This window comes from Narcine bancroftii, chromosome 3 (assembly GCF_036971445.1).
Source record: "Narcine bancroftii isolate sNarBan1 chromosome 3, sNarBan1.hap1, whole genome shotgun sequence".
Taxonomy (NCBI): domain Eukaryota; kingdom Metazoa; phylum Chordata; class Chondrichthyes; order Torpediniformes; family Narcinidae; genus Narcine; species Narcine bancroftii.
This window is the reverse complement of record NC_091471.1, coordinates 350,388,572-350,406,567: the sequence shown is the minus strand read 5'-3', so window position 1 is coordinate 350,406,567 and position 17,996 is coordinate 350,388,572. Positions and strand designations below refer to the sequence as shown.

Here is a 17,996-nt window from a genome sequence, read left to right as displayed (position 1 = left end):
TAGGCCATTTAAAGCCTGTATAGAGAAATCTTCGTGATGCCACCATCATCACCCTGTACAAAAACAAATGCGAGAAATCAGACTGCTCAAACTACAGGGGAATCACGTTGCTCTCCATTGCAGGCAAAATCTTCGCTAGGATTCTACTAAATAGAATAATACCTAGTGTCGCCGAGAATATTCTCCCAGAATCACAGTGCGGCTTTCGCGCAAACAGAGGAACTACTGACATGGTCTTTGCCCTCAGACAGCTCCAAGAAAAATGCAGAGAACAAAACAAAGGACTCTACATCACCTTTGTTGACCTCACCAAAGCCTTCGACACCGTGAGCAGGAAAGGGCTTTGGCAAATACTAGAGCGCATCGGATGTCCCCCAAAGTTCCTCAACATGATTATCCAACTGCACGAAAACCAACAAGGTCGGGTCAGATACAGCAATGAGCTCTCTGAACCCTTCTCCATTAACAATGGCGTGAAGCAAGGCTGTGTTCTGGCACCAACCCTCTTTTCAATCTTCTTCAGCATGATGCTGAACCAAGCCATAAAAGACCCCAACAATGAAGACGCTGTTTACATCCGGTACCGCACGGATGGCAGTCTCTTCAATCTGAGGCGCCTGCAAGCTCACACCAAGACACAAGAGAAACTTGTCCGTGAACTACTCTTTGCAGACGATGCCGCTTTAGTTGCCCATTCAGAGCCAGCTCTTCAGCACTTGACGTCCTGCTTTGCGGAAACTGCCAAAGTGTTTGGCCTGGAAGTCAGCCTGAAGAAAACTGAGGTCCTCCATCAGCCAGCTCCCCACCATGATTACCAGCCCCCCCACATCTCCATCGGGCACACAAAACTCAAAACGGTCAACCAGTTTACCTATCTCGGCTGCACCATTTCATCAGATGCAAGGATCGACAATGAGATAGACAACAGACTCGCCAAGGCAAATAGCGCCTTTGGAAGACTACACAAAAGAGTCTGGAAAAATAACCAACTGAAAAACCTCACAAAGATAAGCGTATACAGAGCCGTTGTCATAGCCACACTCCTGTTCGGCTCCGAATCATGGATCCTCTACCGGCACCACCTACGGCTCCTAGAACGCTTCCACCAGTGTTGTCTCCGCTCCATCCTCAACATCCATTGGAGCGCTTACATCCCTAACGTCGAAGTACTCGAGATGGCAGAGGTCGACAGCATCGAGTCCACGCTGCTGAAGATCCAGCTGCGCTGGATGGGTCACGTCTCCAGAATGGAGGACCATCGCCTTCCCAAGATCGTGTTATATGGCGAGCTCTCCACTGGCCACCGTGACAGAGGTGCACCAAAGAAAAGGTACAAGGACTGCCTAAAGAAATCTCTTGGTGCCTGCCACATTGACCACCGCCAGTGGGCTGATATCGCCTCAAACCGTGCATCTTGGCGCCTCACAGTTTGGCGGGCAGCAACCTCCTTTGAAGAAGACCGCAGAGCCTACCTCACTGACAAAAGGCAAAGGAGGAAAAACCCAACACCCAACCCCAACCCACCAATTTTCCCCTGCAACCGCTGCAATCGTGTCTGCCTGTCCCGCATCGGACTTGTCAGCCACAAACGAGCCTGCAGCTGACGTGGACTTTTTACCCCCTCCATAAATCTTCGTCCGCGAAGCCAAGCCAAAGAAGGAGAGAAATGAGGTCCCAGCAACTAGGAAGATTTAGCACAAGATTTTCTATGGATTAATTTGCATGTTGGGTTGGTAGTAAATGCAATGTTAGCTTTAATTTTGAGAGGATGAGAATATAGAAACAAGGGTACAGTTGAGGCTTTGGTCAAACCAGATATGGAGTATTGTGAGCAGGTTTGGGCCCCATAACTATGGAAGGATGTGCTGGTATTGGAGGGTCCAGATGAGGTTGATGAGAATGATCCCAGGAATGGGAGGATTAATGAATGAGGAGTGTTTGATGGCTCTGGAGTTTAGAAGGAGGAAGTGAAATCTCATTTAATTAAATGTGCTGATAAAGGTGTATTTTGGAGAATAAACATTTTATTTTTCTCCCATATAGAGAAAATGACATCACAGGTGTCTTGGATCACACATTCTGTGTGGAGCACAATGCCTATGGAGAAATCATTCAGCATGAATTAAAGCCAAATGGGAAAAGCATCCCCGTAACAGAAGAAACCAAGAAAGAGTATGTCCGGTAAGAGACACCTTAGGGTTCCCAAGTTTAATTGCAATTTCATTATGATATTTTGTAAACTTTCACCCTCGACAGCAAAGTGGTCTTCAACATACCAGCCCGATAAAAGAGTGAAAGTTTTATAGTTAATTGTACATTACACTACTTTCCTTCGTGGTAAAGAAATGTAAGTAAAATATCTGTCAGGAATGTAGACCTCTCCCATGTGTATCTACTTAAGGATAAGTCTGTCCGAACTTTGGGAATTTTCCCCGAGTCAATGAGTACCTAATTGCCATTGAAATATTTATTCATCACCCTTTCTGAAATGATTTAACACATTTATAGGTGTTCAGGTCAGTATTTTATGATGTTGAAAATTCAGGAACGGAAATCACTTTTAATTTGATGCAGCGTGCTTTTAACTGCAATATTATCCCAGCCTGTTTGAGCAGCTGATGAGCAGAGTCAGAAAGTCCTACATCATGGAACAACTCTGCTGATATTCTGTGCTAGTAACATTTACCTGCATCTGGTCCATATCCTTCTGGACCCTTCCTATTGATATATTCCCACTTTTCTAGTTTTCTCTGGCAACTCATTCCAGAAACCTTCTGAAAACAGTCCTTGCTGTCTTACTCTGATCATTCACCTTAAACCAATGCGCTCTGGTTCTACAGCTCATGATCTTACAAACTGTTGGAAGGTCATTGTTCAGTCTACTACACTCCAGGCAGCAACCACCCAGCCTATCTAACCTCATCCTGTAACTCAAGTCCTCTGGTCCCACCAACATCCTGGAGAATCGTTTTTGCACCCCTGCCAGCTTCTTGATATCCTGCTGCTAGGTGTCCAGAAATGCAATCTGTGTTCCCTAATGATCTATAAGCACAACCTGCACATATTCCTGTTCTTTGCCTTTTTTTCCTTGTTTAATTTCAAATGTTATATTTTTTTTACATTTTTCATATAGTTTTGAATTGCAATTTCATTGATATTTTGTGATCTTGCTCCCTCATCAGCAAAGTGGTCTGCAACATACCAGCCCAATAAAAAGACTAAAAGTTTTATAGTTAAATGCACGTAACAAGTACTTTCTTTTGTTATAAGGAAAGGTTAGTAAAGTATCTGTCAGGAAAACAGATTTCTCCCATGTTTAAGGATAACTGGGAATTTTTATCAAGTCAATCCCTTTCCCTCTCTTCATCTTCCCAGCCCTGTCCCTGCCCACTGTTATGTCCCATAGGTTTCTGTTTCTGCTAGATATTTAGCTCAAACACCTGGCATTTATTAATGAACCTGGATGGTGATTGTTGACCAGTTACTTTGCTGCAAAAGTGTAGCAAGGTAGGAATAACTTGATGAAAGACAGCCCAAATCACTGATTCTGTCACGGATCATGTCTCAGTCCATAAATGTCCAGATAAAGTGCACCTTTCAACACAGGTAACTGAATTGTGATCAAGTTAAACTGTTACAAGCCCAGAGGACCCCAAAACCCAGCAGCAATAGATATTCACCAAGACAAATGGTTACTTAAACAAAAGTTGCTTTTAATTATCTTTAAACATGAAAATAGGATCAAACTTTAACTTATTACTATTAGCTTAACCAACCTAAGTTAACCCCCTTCTAATTCTAAGTACACATGTATGTAATGTGTGTAGAAGGTCAGAAAAGTTCTTTGATTCACAGGCCAATCTCACTTCTCATTCCTCCAAGTTTACTGGTGCAGGGAATTCTTATACTATGCACAGAATTTAACATTTATGGAAGTTCACCAGGCTTTGGTGCTTGAAGGGTAAATGGTTACCGCTCAGGAAAGTTCTTGTTGGTTTTCAGAGATTTGTTGTTCGCTGGACACCCACAACTGATGCTTTGTAACCAGCCACTTCAGTGTCTTGCCGCAGAAACTTGCCCCATCAGGGTTTCCCAGATGATAACCTCTTTCTTTCAGGTCACCACAGAGTTCCTTTTTGTTTCTCTTATTTCAAGTGAAACATTAGGCAGCCAGTCCTCTCGTATGAACCACAAGTGCTTTGACCAGGCTGAACTAAGCACTCACAACCCGTCTAACAATTGGGGTTTTTCCACAAGCTTTCCAGCTTGTCGTGTTCCAGTTCCAGTCCCAGGTGCTGCTGAACTGTAAAACTGCAGAACTGATTCCTTCCTCTCTCTCTGCTTGCAAAACCACATGACCTCTTAGAACAGCAAGTTCCGCTCCAGATAGCCTGCAGCTCCCAACTACTCCTCCGATCTCTTTCATCTGTTTTCAAAATAACAATCTATTAGTGAAGTCTCTTGGGCACTCTCCAAAGCTTTTGCAAAGGCTCTTGGCCAGCCTGCCTAGCATGAGCAGAGCTCCAGTATTTTAAATAAGATGCTTTGAAGTGTTTGTATGTGACCTACACTAAAAAACCTGCCCCAATTTATCTCCCAAAAACATATCTATAATCTGTCACAAAACAAGAAAATCTGCAAAATACTAAGGTCAACTGCAGTTCACAAAAGCACTGGAGAAATCCAGCAAGTCACACAGCATCCATAGGAAATAAAAGGTAACCAATGATTTGGGCTCAAATGTGGAATGTGGAAGCATAGGTAGATGAGGGGGGTGGGGGGGGGGAAAGAGGGGTTGCACAGGCTAATAGGTAAGAGGTATTTGGTGGACACAGGAGGGAGGGTAGAAGAGAAAAAAAAGTTGAGAATTGATGGGAAGAGAGGCCAGAGGGTGAAGAAGGAAGGGAAAGGGGCGGGGAGTTGTAGGAAAGGAGATGGGGGATGGAAAGAAAGAGACCAGAGGAGGGGATGTTGAAATTGATGCTGTGATAATGCCTCTTACTGTGGTCATGAAGCAGTCAATTTGGGCACCTTTTCTATGCACTCACCCCCACCCACCCCCATCCACTCCTGTCCCGACCTGAGATTAACTAAGATCAGAAAGTTCAACACAGTTATCATCAATTCCTGTGGCTATAAAACTAATCTTTTAATTTATCTTCTCATCTTCAAAATGGCAAGAATCCAGAGACAGATGGTGGTCACAGATCAAAAAGAGCTGCCTGAAGTTTAGTCTCTTAACTAAGAGCCCAACCTTGTATTAACCTCATTGTGGAACAGCTGCGCCTCTCTTCTGAAATGCACTGGAACAGTAAAAGGTCTAGTAGTGCCATGGCATGTAACTGAAGCAGTAGTCTGAGGTCTGGACAAATGCTCTTGATTCCTGAGTTCAACTCGTACTTAGCATCTGGAGAATTCTAAACTCTGTTAATTTAATAATTAAAAGCATCAATAATGGATAGCCTGTAACAGTAATGGTATCATGAAACCACCATTAGTAAATCCACTACTCTACTAATGTCTTTCAGGAATGGTGCCAATTTTGCCAGGTTTGGCTTGTGTTTGCCCCAGGTCCAAACCAATCCATTAATTGCCATCAAGAAAGGCTGAACAAGCCAATGACGAAACAAATCAAATTAAGAACAAACGCAAATGCACCAGCTGCCATTCAAGTAGACATCACAGTAGACCCATTGGCCCTTCGAGTCTATTCCGCCATTCTAATTATTATGAGCTAATCTATCTCCCCCCCACACTCAGCCCCACTCCCTGGCTTTCTCCTTGTAACCCTTAATGCCCTGACTGATCAAATACCTGTCAATCTTTGCCTTAAAAACACCCAACAAGCTCACTTCCACAGCCAGGTCAGTTTCATTGACTTTGGAAATCTTTTCCTGAATCTTCCCTGTGTTATCCCTCAAATTGATCAGAATATGCTCACAGAATCAAACTGTTTTCTTTCTCATCACAATCGTTATTCAGTCCCTCCAGCAGAGAATACCTAAAGACCGAGAAGGAGGATGCAGTCGTTAGGGAATGATCATGGGGAGTTCTGCCTTGATTCTATTCCCAATGGAGGGTTAAACCACAAGGAATCTGTCCACTGATTCTGTAAGTGATGTTGATTTTTCCAGGTTGAACATGACCTGGAAGAAACTAGCACAGACGTAGCATATACTGTGATTAGGGATTTGTGGTGTCTATCACTGGGAGTGGTGCACCCGACTACCACTGATCAAACTGGCAGGGTCCTGGCTAGGCTGGAACTGTGGCAGGAGATGAAAATGCAATTTGAGACAGAAGCTGCTGTGATGTCATCTAAAACTTTCCCATCTTGGATGCACCTAACTGTGATGGAGTGACTGTTGTTCTCGGGAGCGCAGAGTTCTGACTTCACACTGTGTGCCGTGACTCGCGTGTGGATGGTTTTGCTGTAGATTTGATGGTTCAGAACTGGGCACTGTGGGTCACCGGCTGCAGAATTGCATCAGTGTTGTACCAGTAATGTCCATGCTGACCTTTCTGTCCATCTGCATGCATCCAAACATTTTAACACAATCTATATAACATCATGGGTCAGCACAACCCTCGAACAAGGGAAGCAATCCCAGAGGAATGAAACGTGAGCTGCAACATGATCTTGTGTGGCTCCAATACAGGGCTAAAGAATAGAGGCGCTATTGTGTTAACAGTAACCTACCCATCTCCCCAAATTGGGGGAAATCAAACAAATAACGAGGGAGAAGCTGTCCTCCTGACAAAGCCTTTCATCTGAGTGCAGATGAAGAGAATGAAGCATTTGGATCATAGTCCATCCAGGAGCGGTGCTGAGCGGATCTTTTCTTCCTGAGATCCTAATTATTATAACTACTTCTGTTTATGTATTCAATAAGAAATTGTTTTGAGGCGATCCTGGCCACACCTTGGGTGCAGAGCTGAGGATCTGAGGTCCAGAATAGATAATACCTTTGTTCAGGCTGCTCCAGTGGAACTTGGATCGAATATGGCAGATATGGAGACATGGTTAGGATTGGGAAGGAAACAGGCCCTTTGGCCCTACTTGTCCATGCCAACCAAGATGCTTGAGCTAGTCTCATGTGCTTGGCTGATATCCCTTCCAAGCAGTTCTTGTCCACGTGCCTGTCTTTTAAACCAGTTCCTCTGCCCTACTATCCTAACATAAGAAAATGTTTTCTCTTTAGTCTCTATGTGAACTGGCGGTTTCTCCGAGGTATTGAGGCCCAGTTTCTGGCTCTGCAAAAAGGATTCAATGAAGTGATCCCACAGCATTTGTTGAAAACCTTTGACGAGAAGGAGCTAGAGGTGAGTTTTTTGTCTAAAAGAACTCGGTCTGCAGGCACTATGGTTAAGTAAAAACACAACGCTGGAGAAACTCAGCAGGTGAAACAGAGTACTTTATTATAGCAAAGATAAAGATACAGAACCAACGTTTCAGCCTTGAGACCTATATCAAGGTTTTTACTGGAAACTAATGTGCTGGAGAAACTCAGCAGCTCAAACAGATAGAAATAGTCAATGTTTCGTCTCAACTCTTTATTGGAGACTAATGGGAGGGAGGGTGGTGTGTATAAAGGGGAAAAGAAGCTGCCTACACCTCGAGGGGTAAAAATGGTCATCTCTGTAGCTTGCTTTACTCCAGTAAATATAAACTCTTTTGCAATGGCTTGGTGTATATAAGATGAACTGGAACTCTACAGATTGCAAACCTTTCCATTTTGGATTTCCATTTCAATTGTGTGCATTCCTGCTACGAATTCTGAAGCGGCCACCTGTTCTCTAATCCAATGCAAATCCACTTGTCACCTGACATCATCTTCTACTTCCACTTCAGTCTTAAATCAAATGAACTGGCATAACTGATCTGCTGAGGGTACAGTGCAACCAAGTTCACCACCTTCTCTATTGACTCTCCAGCTAATTATATGCGGCCTTGGAAAGATTGATATCAACGACTGGAAATCAAACACGAGGCTAAAGCACTGTACGCCAGATAGCAATATTGTGAAGTGGTTTTGGAAGGCAGTGGAGTCGTTTGATGAAGAAAGGCGAGCCCGATTACTCCAGTTTGTCACAGGATCCTCTCGAGTGCCTCTGCAAGGTTTCAAAGCATTGCAAGGTAAGCCATGCATACAACAAAACATTGACTCGTTGTGTGGGGGGTGGGGGTGAAAATAAAGAGCATTAACAGCATCTCACTGTTGTCTTGGGCTGAGATCACTGCAAGCGCCATATTGAATTACTGATATTTTAATGTCTTGTCTCTATAGGTGCAGCAGGTCCCAGACTTTTCACCATCCACCAGATTGATGCCAGCCCTAACAACCTCCCTAAAGCACACACCTGGTAGATCTCACTTCTTATTTAGCTTGTTTAATAGTACCATTGCCATTACAGGTTTGAAAAAAGTGGAGGGTGGGGATTAACAAAAAAAAATTAAAATGGCTGGCACAGAGATAGTAACTTGGCAGAGTCCACCCACTCTATTAAATTTGTACTGCACTTGGCAGAATTAATTAAATGGGAGATAGTCTTACAATTGAACATAGTCCTGTTGCTTCTGCGCTCTCAGTACCTGAAGTGAGTGGAGTGGTGTGAAAATTGTAGTATAATTAGCTCTGTGATTTGCATCTGCTCAGTAAATGAAAGGTAGATCAGAGAGCTGATGCATGGTAAGGGGGAGATACTATAAAACAGCTTGATGCATAATGATGTCAGTCTATTGAGGAATAAAGCGAGATGTTGGGGATGTGACATGTTATTCCTGTGAAGGAACTGGATAGTAATACATTTTCCCCCTCTCCCCCTCAGCTTTAATAGAATTGACATTCCTCCTTATGAGAACTATGAAAAATTGTATGAAAAGCTGCTAACAGCAATTGAAGAGACATGTGGGTTTGCTGTGGAATGACATCCTTGTGAATCACAGGTAATGTACACACCTGTCAGCGAGGACGTCTCCTGCCAACGTTCCAGCAGTGCTCGGAATATACAGGATGTCCTTCCCTTGCTTAAGCAAGAGGGAAGTGAGAGGGAGTGGATGATTAGGAAACTTTGAGGAAACCAGTCACCCGCCACGAGACTTTCAGCTGCTAAACTAATACCTGAAAAATTAAAGACTGCTGGCTTTCTATGTTTTGAACAGTTAGCAGTATTCTTGATAGCATTTCTGATTGAAAAGACTACTACAGAAAGTACTATTTGAGTGTCTGTCTTTAGCCCATTTACTCCTTGCTAATTATTAACAGCCCCTTACATCGTGATGTAGACTGCAGCATTCAGTACAACAAGTTATTGTTGAGCTGCCGTAATATTTCCCTTTTCCCTACTATTCATTGATTTGGGTGCGAAGCGTAAAGATTATTGACGGAACTTAGATCTTGTAGACAATATTCAAAATGGATTCTCAAAAGGAAAATTGGCTAAATCTTTTTGTTTAAGAAATTCATCCTGATGTACTCCAGATTTAGATCAACATCTATTAATCTAGTTATATATATATATATATATATATATATTTATAATATATATATTATATACATCAAGTCATCACAGGAGAAGCATTCCACATTATTTCACCCTGCTAGTCCCCAGTCCTCCCAGTTGTTGCGGAGGGATTTTTTATGAACTATATTTCACCAGCCAGCATTGCTAAGGGAGAAGTTTCATTATTGCATCAGATATTTACATGACTAAAGGGATAAATATTATATATTAAAAGTGGCAATGCTCTGTAAGGCAACATCAGTTAGTTTTTATGCTCCCAGAATTTTGTAAAGGGTATGAATTACATTCCACTTTAATAATTAAAGGCTGAGGTGAGCATCTTGGTGTAGCCAACGACAACTATTAAAATATAAAGTTAAAGAGCATTTGTCCTCAGTTCTATCTTTCTATCATAAGATGAATTATGACATGTATATTAAACTAAGATTGCTCAAAACTCCTGGTCGACTTTCAAGGAGGTTGAATTCAATGTATGATTTTTATTTGCAAGTTTAATGATAGGAAATGTTCTACGGATCCTTTACATTCATGTGAGTTTTAATATATTTATAACCTGTTGACATTCTTGTCGAATGATAGTATTTCTCTACTGGGAGCACCTGTTGATAAAGCAGCCTTAATTTTGTGTCCTGCACTGTTGCCTATTAATTGTAAGGAGCACCATCTCACAGGGAGAGTATCCTGTAGTGGTGCTTTGTACAGTTTTGGGTGAAGCCTGATATATAAATCTGTGATGATTTCAACTTTTAAACCACTTTTTGCACATCTTAGGATTTTACTTCTGTTTGGTCTATTGATCTCCCCCCCCCCCCCCCCCCCCCGCCTTTCCCCTGATGACACCTGACATCCCATTCATGGAAGAATTCCCAGTGGACACTTGAAACTGTCTAATTTTAATAAATAATGATCTAGTTCTAAACAATACATAACACTATGCCTAAATTTATCAGTGGTGGGTTTGAAATGAACTGCATACACAGAAGTGAAAGCCAAAGTCGGCAGAGTGTTGCTCTTGTAATAAAATGCATGCTTCTTCATACAGCTGATAACATCCAGCATGCTCCCATCGCTTCACAGGTTTGAAGTTTGCTATAAAATTCCAATTCTATGATAAAGCAGACAGGAGCAGTTCACTGTATGTAACACATCAACTAAAAGAATATTTTCTACCAGTTGTTAAAATCTTTTTGATATATAGTTGTAATTAGTTTACAATTAATCCCTTGGCTTTACTTCCCAGTTCTTGAAACACCATATTTTGTTTTAGATTTTCCTTATTTCCATTTTATTTGTATTTATTACAGAGTGTTCTAGCATCATTAACACATTGTATTTCACCCCTGCTGTTACATGGGCTTTAATAATTAAAAATAAACTGTGTGGAAACAACTTTTATGTACCCATGCAGAATGAGCAATAAAGTGTATGCTGTTTGCACACTCACAGCATAAACAATTCAATTTTATGTCTGCCTTCTGTAAATTATTTGTTCATTAAGTCGATATTTAAAAGATGATATCCAACGATGGCTGGACATCGAGCACAAATCCTTCAAATTACCTTTGCACCTTTTATTAAGACTAAATTAGTAAACCAATTGAATCAAAATTTGCCCTAAAATGAATCAAAACTCCAAAGTATGTTCACTGATCTTTGCCAATACAGAATTAAAAATCTTCTGCAATCAGCATTGCATTTGCTGCCAATTTTCATCTTTCAAAATCGCAGTTTGTCAATGACTCTTTCCATCTCCATTGTAAACCTATAAACTCTCACATCTATCCCAAAGTATCCTTCCTCCTGTGTGAACTGCTTTTGTTGTCTTTGTTCAGACAATGACATTCTGAAATGTCTGTCTTTTTTCTGATCTGACTTACTTCCCCCTACAAAAATGCTGAGAGCCCTTGACTGCATTTCATCTTCCTGCAGATCTTCTTTCATACCCTTTTCGCCCTGTGGTCTATGTAGTGAAACTTTCCCATGTTCTTCTACCCCACCACTCTCCATATTCATTGCATATTTTGCAATTTCTGTCAGTTGAAATAAAATTCAAAAATTTCCCTTCAACTTTCTGCATGTTGAAGGAACTGTTTTCTTTTCCAACTCCCTGGTCCACTGGTCCATCCACATCAAGCTCTCTCATCCTGAAACACGCTTTCCATTGCAACTCTTCACACCATCACTTGACATTTCCAAACAGCAATGATTCATTTGCACTTCCTCCAATCCAATTGTTCACAATATGGCCTCATCTGTTGGAGAAACTAAAAAGCAGGTCAAAGTGACTGCTTTGAAGTAAACCTACATTGTCTGGGGGGGGGTAGCTTGACTTCTCTTATCTGCTACTTTGAATTACTGTCCCACTCAGCTGTTACAAGGCCAAGGTCGAGCCTTCTCTTAGAATTACAAACCTCTGGAGTGGTTGATGTTGAATTCTCTAACTTCTGATAACTTCTTTTCTCCATGTCAGGACTGGCCACTTGCTGCGTGATAGTTGTCGAGCAATTTTGTATATTCCACCTCTCCATTAGCTCTCCCTAAGATGAGAGCTGCAGCATATCACACTTCCTTGTTGCCATCTAACGGTTCCTACCAACAATCATCCCTTTGTCTTCTCCATTCCTCTCCCACCTTCTCAGCAACAAACTAACTTTTCCTTCTTTCCCCAGTTCTGATAGTCTTTGACCTGACCCATTCATGTTTCTCTATCTGCAGATGCTGTCTGGCCTGAATTAGTTTCCAGCACTTTTTGTTTCAGATTTCCAGCATCTGCAGTTTTTTTATTTTTCACATATCGATGTGAATGATGTAAAGGAAGGTGACATCACTTATGAATTGTTCTGGAATCCCCAGAGAGTAAAATCAACCTGTTGTAAAGCAAGTGACAAGGGTCAAGGGATTGAATCATCTCAATTCATCTGACCAGAGGTCAATGCCCTCATGTCAAGTGAAAGCAGAATCGTGTTCCCATGATGTCATATTTTATTATTTAACTGACAATGTCCTAGACCAAAGAGCACACTTGTGGCTGGTGACTCACTGTGGCCTTTGGACCCTTTGGCTTCAGTTCACCTGCTGAATCTCATCAAGATAAAAGATAAAAAAAAATATTACATGCAAGATCAATTGTTTTAAAGCTAATATTTTTATACAACATATTAGGGCAATGTATTACTCAATATTGTGTTTTGACTCCATTTATATTTTTAGTGCAGAGTTTATCCAAAAATCTTTGAAGCTTGGGATCCCTTTGACTTTGTGTAATTCTTCACATTGGAAATTATAGATTTAAACCGAGGTGGTTTTCAAGTTGTTCAATAGACTGTGCTCCAATCTTTCCAACCACCCTACTTCCAGTTTATTTGGTGAGAAAATGTTGGCAAAGTTCTCTGCCATTTAAATCTCCATTAAATCTCCTTTTATCCGCCTTTGTACAGAAAACAATCCCAACATAATGTAAGTGAAATCTCATGACCCTGTTATCACTTCTGGCACTCCTTTGATATCTTGACATCTTTGAATATGGACACATTATTCTCTAAAGCCCCACCAAGTGGTTTGAGAAAGTTTGCAACTTGGTGTCCTTGGTTAAAATTCTCCATTTGATACTCCTTGATAGATTTTAACACAAATGCAACAAACTAAATTATTTTAAAAAGATATTGTATCAATGGTCTATTCTGTATATTCATGGTTTGGTTGCATTCTTCATCCAAATTTAAATAGTCATGTTTACCTTTTTAAATCATAGTATCTCCATTTCAGTACTGTATGAGCTTATAATGATCAGTAAATCAAATACTCAATTTAAAAGTTATATATTCATTTAAATTTAACTCCCAACCAGATTCTTTACAGATTCAATCATTTTTTTTCACAATTGCAAAGTAATTACATAAAGTGTCTCTGTGACTAAAATAATTCATTGGCTTCTAAACATGATGGCACAAAAGCTCATAAGTACCAATTCGTCCAAAAGTAGTTGTTGATTTGATTTTGTTTAGTTTTGTCTTGAACAAGGAAGGGGGAAGAACTTGCAGAAATGTTACAATCACTAAGTACTTGTAGAACAGAAACAGTTAATGTAGTCTAGCAGGTCCAAGCTCATGCCTCTGTTTCACATGTGCCTCCTCTCTCTTTTCATCTAACTCCTTCAAGACATCTTTCCATTCTTCTCTTCCCTCTGCTTACCTGGTTTTTCATGTATACTTCTGCTGACCACCTTCAATTACTGCCTCTGGAAAGGAGTTCCACAACACTGCTCAAAGAATTTCTCTGAATTTCATGTTGGGTTTATTAGTGGATCCCCCACCCTGTGGTTCCAGTCACCATCATAGAAATATCTTGGTCAAGCCTGCCTGGCAAACTCCCATCATCCAGGTCTGTTAGATCGGCACCCTCAATTTATCAAAGGGAAACTAGCTGCCGCATCTTTCCTGATATGTGAACGCCTCCACAGTTGAGACACTTTTTTATGCCACCGTTGTCTGGACACCAAAATTGTCCACAGTACTTCATGAGTGTTCAAACTTAATGAGCCATTACAGCTCAAAGACAAACCTATAATGTGTTCGATTCATGAAGGGAACACCTTGGGAGACAGATGCAGTTGAAGTGAAGGTGGAATAGGGAAGAAAAATACACTTGCAGTCAAATTAGGCAATCTTTTCTTTAGATCAAGATTCAATTTATTATCATAGTAAATAAAAGTGCCCTATTACATGTAATTTCTTTTCGCCTGCTGCAAGGCCGACAGATTCGCAACGTCTTTCAGTTAGACTTAGTCTGAGAGAGAAAAACAAAAGAGAGACCCCACCCCCAGGGTCACCGAGTGTCCGCAGATTTGCCTCCAACACTTCTGCAGCCCCACAGAGTCCAGTCCAAACTATTGGCAACCCGAGCTCCAGATCCAAACCTCCAGTGCCCTTGGCACCTCTTCACATTCTGGTTCCGATACTTGGTTTCATTCAAGCCAGTCTCCAGCAGTCCACAGCTTCCATTGGTTTCTTGCCTCGAGTTGTCAATGGTCCCTCAGACGCAGAGCCCCCTCACTAGTTCACTGTTGTGGTCACTGTCCTCGTGGGTCATCTCCTCTGTTTCTCCTCAGGTGAGGCGTTATCTTCCTGTCCTCTAATGCCCTGCTTCAATCCTCAGTTTCCCCAGAGTCTGCAGCCCCTCGTGGCTGCTGCCGATTAATAGGTGCCACCATCTTGGGCTCAGACACGCAATCACGGATTTCAACTAAAACCACCAAAGCCAATAGTAGACGACTGGGTGGAGCTCTAATTTCTGCTCCCTGCTCCCGGTGGGTCCACGTCAGCAGCACCAGTGCTTGAACTAAAACAAGGTATGACAGGCTAGGACACTTTGGAGTGCAGGAGGATGAGGGGCAATCTCACAGAGGACTACAAAATCACAAGAGGAATAGATCAGGTGAACACAATCTTTTATCCAGAGAAGGGGAATCAGTAACCAAAGGACAGAGGTTTGAGACGGGGGTGAGATTTTACTGGAACCTGAGAGGCATTTTTTTAATATAAATGCAGAGGGTGGTGAGCACAAGGAACAGGATGCTGGTGGAGTGCTTGAGTTAGGTGCTATTGCAATGTTTAAGAAAAAAATTGGATAGATGCATGGATAAGATGGGTTTGGAGAGATATGGGGCAAATGCAGGCCGGCTGGACATTTTGTCAATGTGGGTAAAGTTGGGTCAAAGACCTGTTTCTGACAATGCAGCATTAAAAGGGCAAACTATGTCCACTTAAATTGTGCTCAAGACCCAGATCCAATGGTGCCCAGCTTCTTGGTGGCAAGCTGACTGCAACTGGGGAGCTGTCTTTTCAGTTGGTTCTGGGTATTAGGTGTGGAAGATGAGGGTTGCAGTGAGTTCAGGAAGGAACTAATAAAACCATTCATCATGGGAACATCCACTTGGTAAATTTGTCCAGCAGCTATGTTATCTAGCTTTGAACATGAAGTAAGCATTTTTGATGTTTCCCCTTTGAACCCTGAGATGGGAGTAGAAGTGGAGCATGGAAAATGAAAGGCTGATGCTGGGTTTTCATTTGTCTTGGTTTTTGGCTCAATTGGTTCACTTTGGGTTTTTTTAAATAAAAAAACAAATTAATAGGATGGATCACCTTTGGGGCTTGCTGGGTGCAACAGAAGATGTCTAACTATTGAAGCAATCAACTTGTTGTGAGGGACTCTGCAGCCCATAATTTAAAACCATGTTGCCCTGACTTCAGGGGAATAGGTAAGTGGAAACCTGGCAAAGTGTTGCCATTTGAACTACTTATTCACATCTGCCATTTGTCAGGAAACACTTTTAGGCTACAAGATCTCATTGACTGTTTTAACAAGGCCCTTGGTTTAATTGGGCAATAGATGCAGGAACAATACTTCATTTAATAGTTGGGTTCTTTATTCATATAGGCCTTTGGAAGTTTTTGTTTCATTTTTAAAACCTACTAATTATGTGTAACGAGTAATGCTTATTGTAAAATGTTTGAAGCATTATTTTACTGATTTCCACAATTCTTCAAACTTTGTTCACAGCGTTGACCAATTTCAGTGTCTCAACATGGGTGCATTCTTGAAGTAGGATGAAAATACCCCTGCTCATACCTGTTGTCTACCTGAATATGTAAAATGGGCATGTGGTCTGACCCATGTGCACATAGACCCTGATCATTGTGAACCACATCACACCAAACAAGGTTCCACAGCATTCAACAGCTGTCTCCAAATATTTGATATTCCCTAATAAGTGTCTTTCAATTAAGTCAGGTGATTTAAATATATTCTAAGCCATCGTTTGGGATTAATTGATTTAAATCACCTGTGGTATAGTTTTATTAAAAGTTGCAGAAAGCTGGTGACTCAAATGTTTGGAGAATACTGAAGGACAAATTATGAAGTACTATCCCTGCTTGCTGTAATATACAAGAGCAAACCTTGAATATGGACCACCCACAGATCAGTGTGTGTTGACTTAAATATTTGGATAGCAAAAAAATTTAATAAGTTAGTTTCAAAAACATGATCATGTAGAAAAATTGTTAATGCAACATCCTTCAATCTGCTAGTCTAGTTATCCACTGTACAAAGTTTTTGGAAGTTGAGCTATGCAGCATTAGTGTTGAACAAGGAATTGGTGTAAACATCCACCTATGGTTCTGAGGATGGTCAAACAGGTGAACACATGGCTAAATTCCAGCTAATGCATCAATTACCACCACATTAGAAGAGATTATCACTAAATATCAATTAAAGTGTTTGTATTAAAACAACTCAGAAGCCAGCATTGTTGAACTTCATGGACTGTACAGTGGAATCCCTGACCTATAGATTACCAGTAATTACCCATTCCTATTTTAACTCATTAAAAGACAAGCTAAGCAACGATTTAACTGGCAGAGGGTGCAATGTCACTGCTGCAGTTGTACTTCCACTCATGGACATTGAGCTGTAGTTTACTTATTATTGTACTTCAACTTGCTCAAGAACTCAGTCCTCTGAGGTTCATGTGGTTACAATGATGGAGTCTTGCTGTACTGAAACGATGCCATGCGCAGTTGGCGCTGTACACGCTCAGCTTCAAGTTCTCTAAAGTACACGTCGTCGTCGTCCCGGGTAATCATGTCCTGCAGTTCACAGATTTCCTTCTCCATCTTTGTACGCAGTTCGTTCTTCAATTTTTGGAGTGCCTGCAAGGATTCAAACTGAGTTAACAACTTCACCAGAGACATTAGCACAGCAATATTCACCTGCAATCCTACTTGCTTGGCCCATTTCCTTTGGAGTTATGAAAACCACTGTTTCAATTGTACCAAATTCACTCAAACTTTTTCTTTCCACCCACATACCACCTTAAGCAATCCCGTAATAATGACAGAGCACCTATGACATAGGGAATACTCACAAGTGGTATATACAAGTGAGTGGACAGAAAAAGGTTGAGAACCGCTGGACTAAAGATTTGCCACAGTTTCAGATCAGAGCATTGACAACTGAAAATGTTTACTTCCACAGAAAAACAGACACCAGGAGAAGGGCAAGCAGAATATAAATGTAATGTAGCAAGTTAGAGTATAGAAATCTACAGTACAGGACCTAATAACCTACTCAAACAATGCCGAGAACTTCCCTAATGCATAACCCTTTATTTTCCTCAGTTCCGAAGTTTTTTCTAGCTGTACTGTGGGTCTCTGACAGTCTGGGAAGAGAAATTGGATGGGAAGAGGAAAATGGTTGATAAACAAATATTTCAGACTTGTCACAGAAAACTAATGTTGTTTGCATGAGTGACAAGATGGGAGAGAGGTGCAAAGGTAACAGCAGAAGGAAGAAAAATATACTTTGTCACAATAGAAGAGAGCTTTGATCAGAAATATTAAAGGTAGGATAGACTAGGGCTTTATTTCTTAGAGCACAGGAGAATGAGGGGTGATCTCAGAGGGAGAGAGATT

At 41.3% G+C, this 17,996-nt stretch overlaps 2 protein-coding genes across 11 annotated transcripts in view; one reads left to right on the top strand and one right to left on the bottom strand.

Annotated features, from left to right (window-relative positions):
• smurf2 (SMAD specific E3 ubiquitin protein ligase 2) overlaps window positions 1-17,996 on the top strand; it is a 267,194-nt gene that overhangs the window by 213,141 nt on the left and 36,057 nt on the right. For 7 of the 9 annotated variants that reach the window (XM_069929733.1, XM_069929734.1, XM_069929739.1 and 4 more), the window contains 5 exons: window positions 2,044-2,181; window positions 7,203-7,323; window positions 7,936-8,137; window positions 8,289-8,364; window positions 8,830-10,990. In XM_069929733.1, the coding sequence (XP_069785834.1) occupies window positions 2,044-2,181; window positions 7,203-7,323; window positions 7,936-8,137; window positions 8,289-8,364; window positions 8,830-8,929 (637 nt within the window). In that variant the 3' untranslated portion in view covers window positions 8,930-10,990. Of the gene's footprint in view, window positions 1-2,043; window positions 2,182-7,202; window positions 7,324-7,935; window positions 8,138-8,288; window positions 8,365-8,829; window positions 10,991-17,996 lie in introns of those variants that run through there. The other 2 variants (XM_069929731.1, XM_069929730.1) reach the window with 1 other exon arrangement.
• Window positions 10,325-17,996, bottom strand: part of LOC138759406 (centrosomal protein of 95 kDa-like) — a 71,582-nt gene continuing 63,910 nt past the window's right edge. For both annotated transcript variants that reach the window (XM_069929727.1, XM_069929728.1), the window contains exon 22: window positions 10,325-17,234. In XM_069929727.1, the coding sequence (XP_069785828.1) occupies window positions 17,058-17,234 (177 nt within the window). In that variant the 3' untranslated portion in view covers window positions 10,325-17,057. The remainder of the gene's footprint in view (window positions 17,235-17,996) is intronic.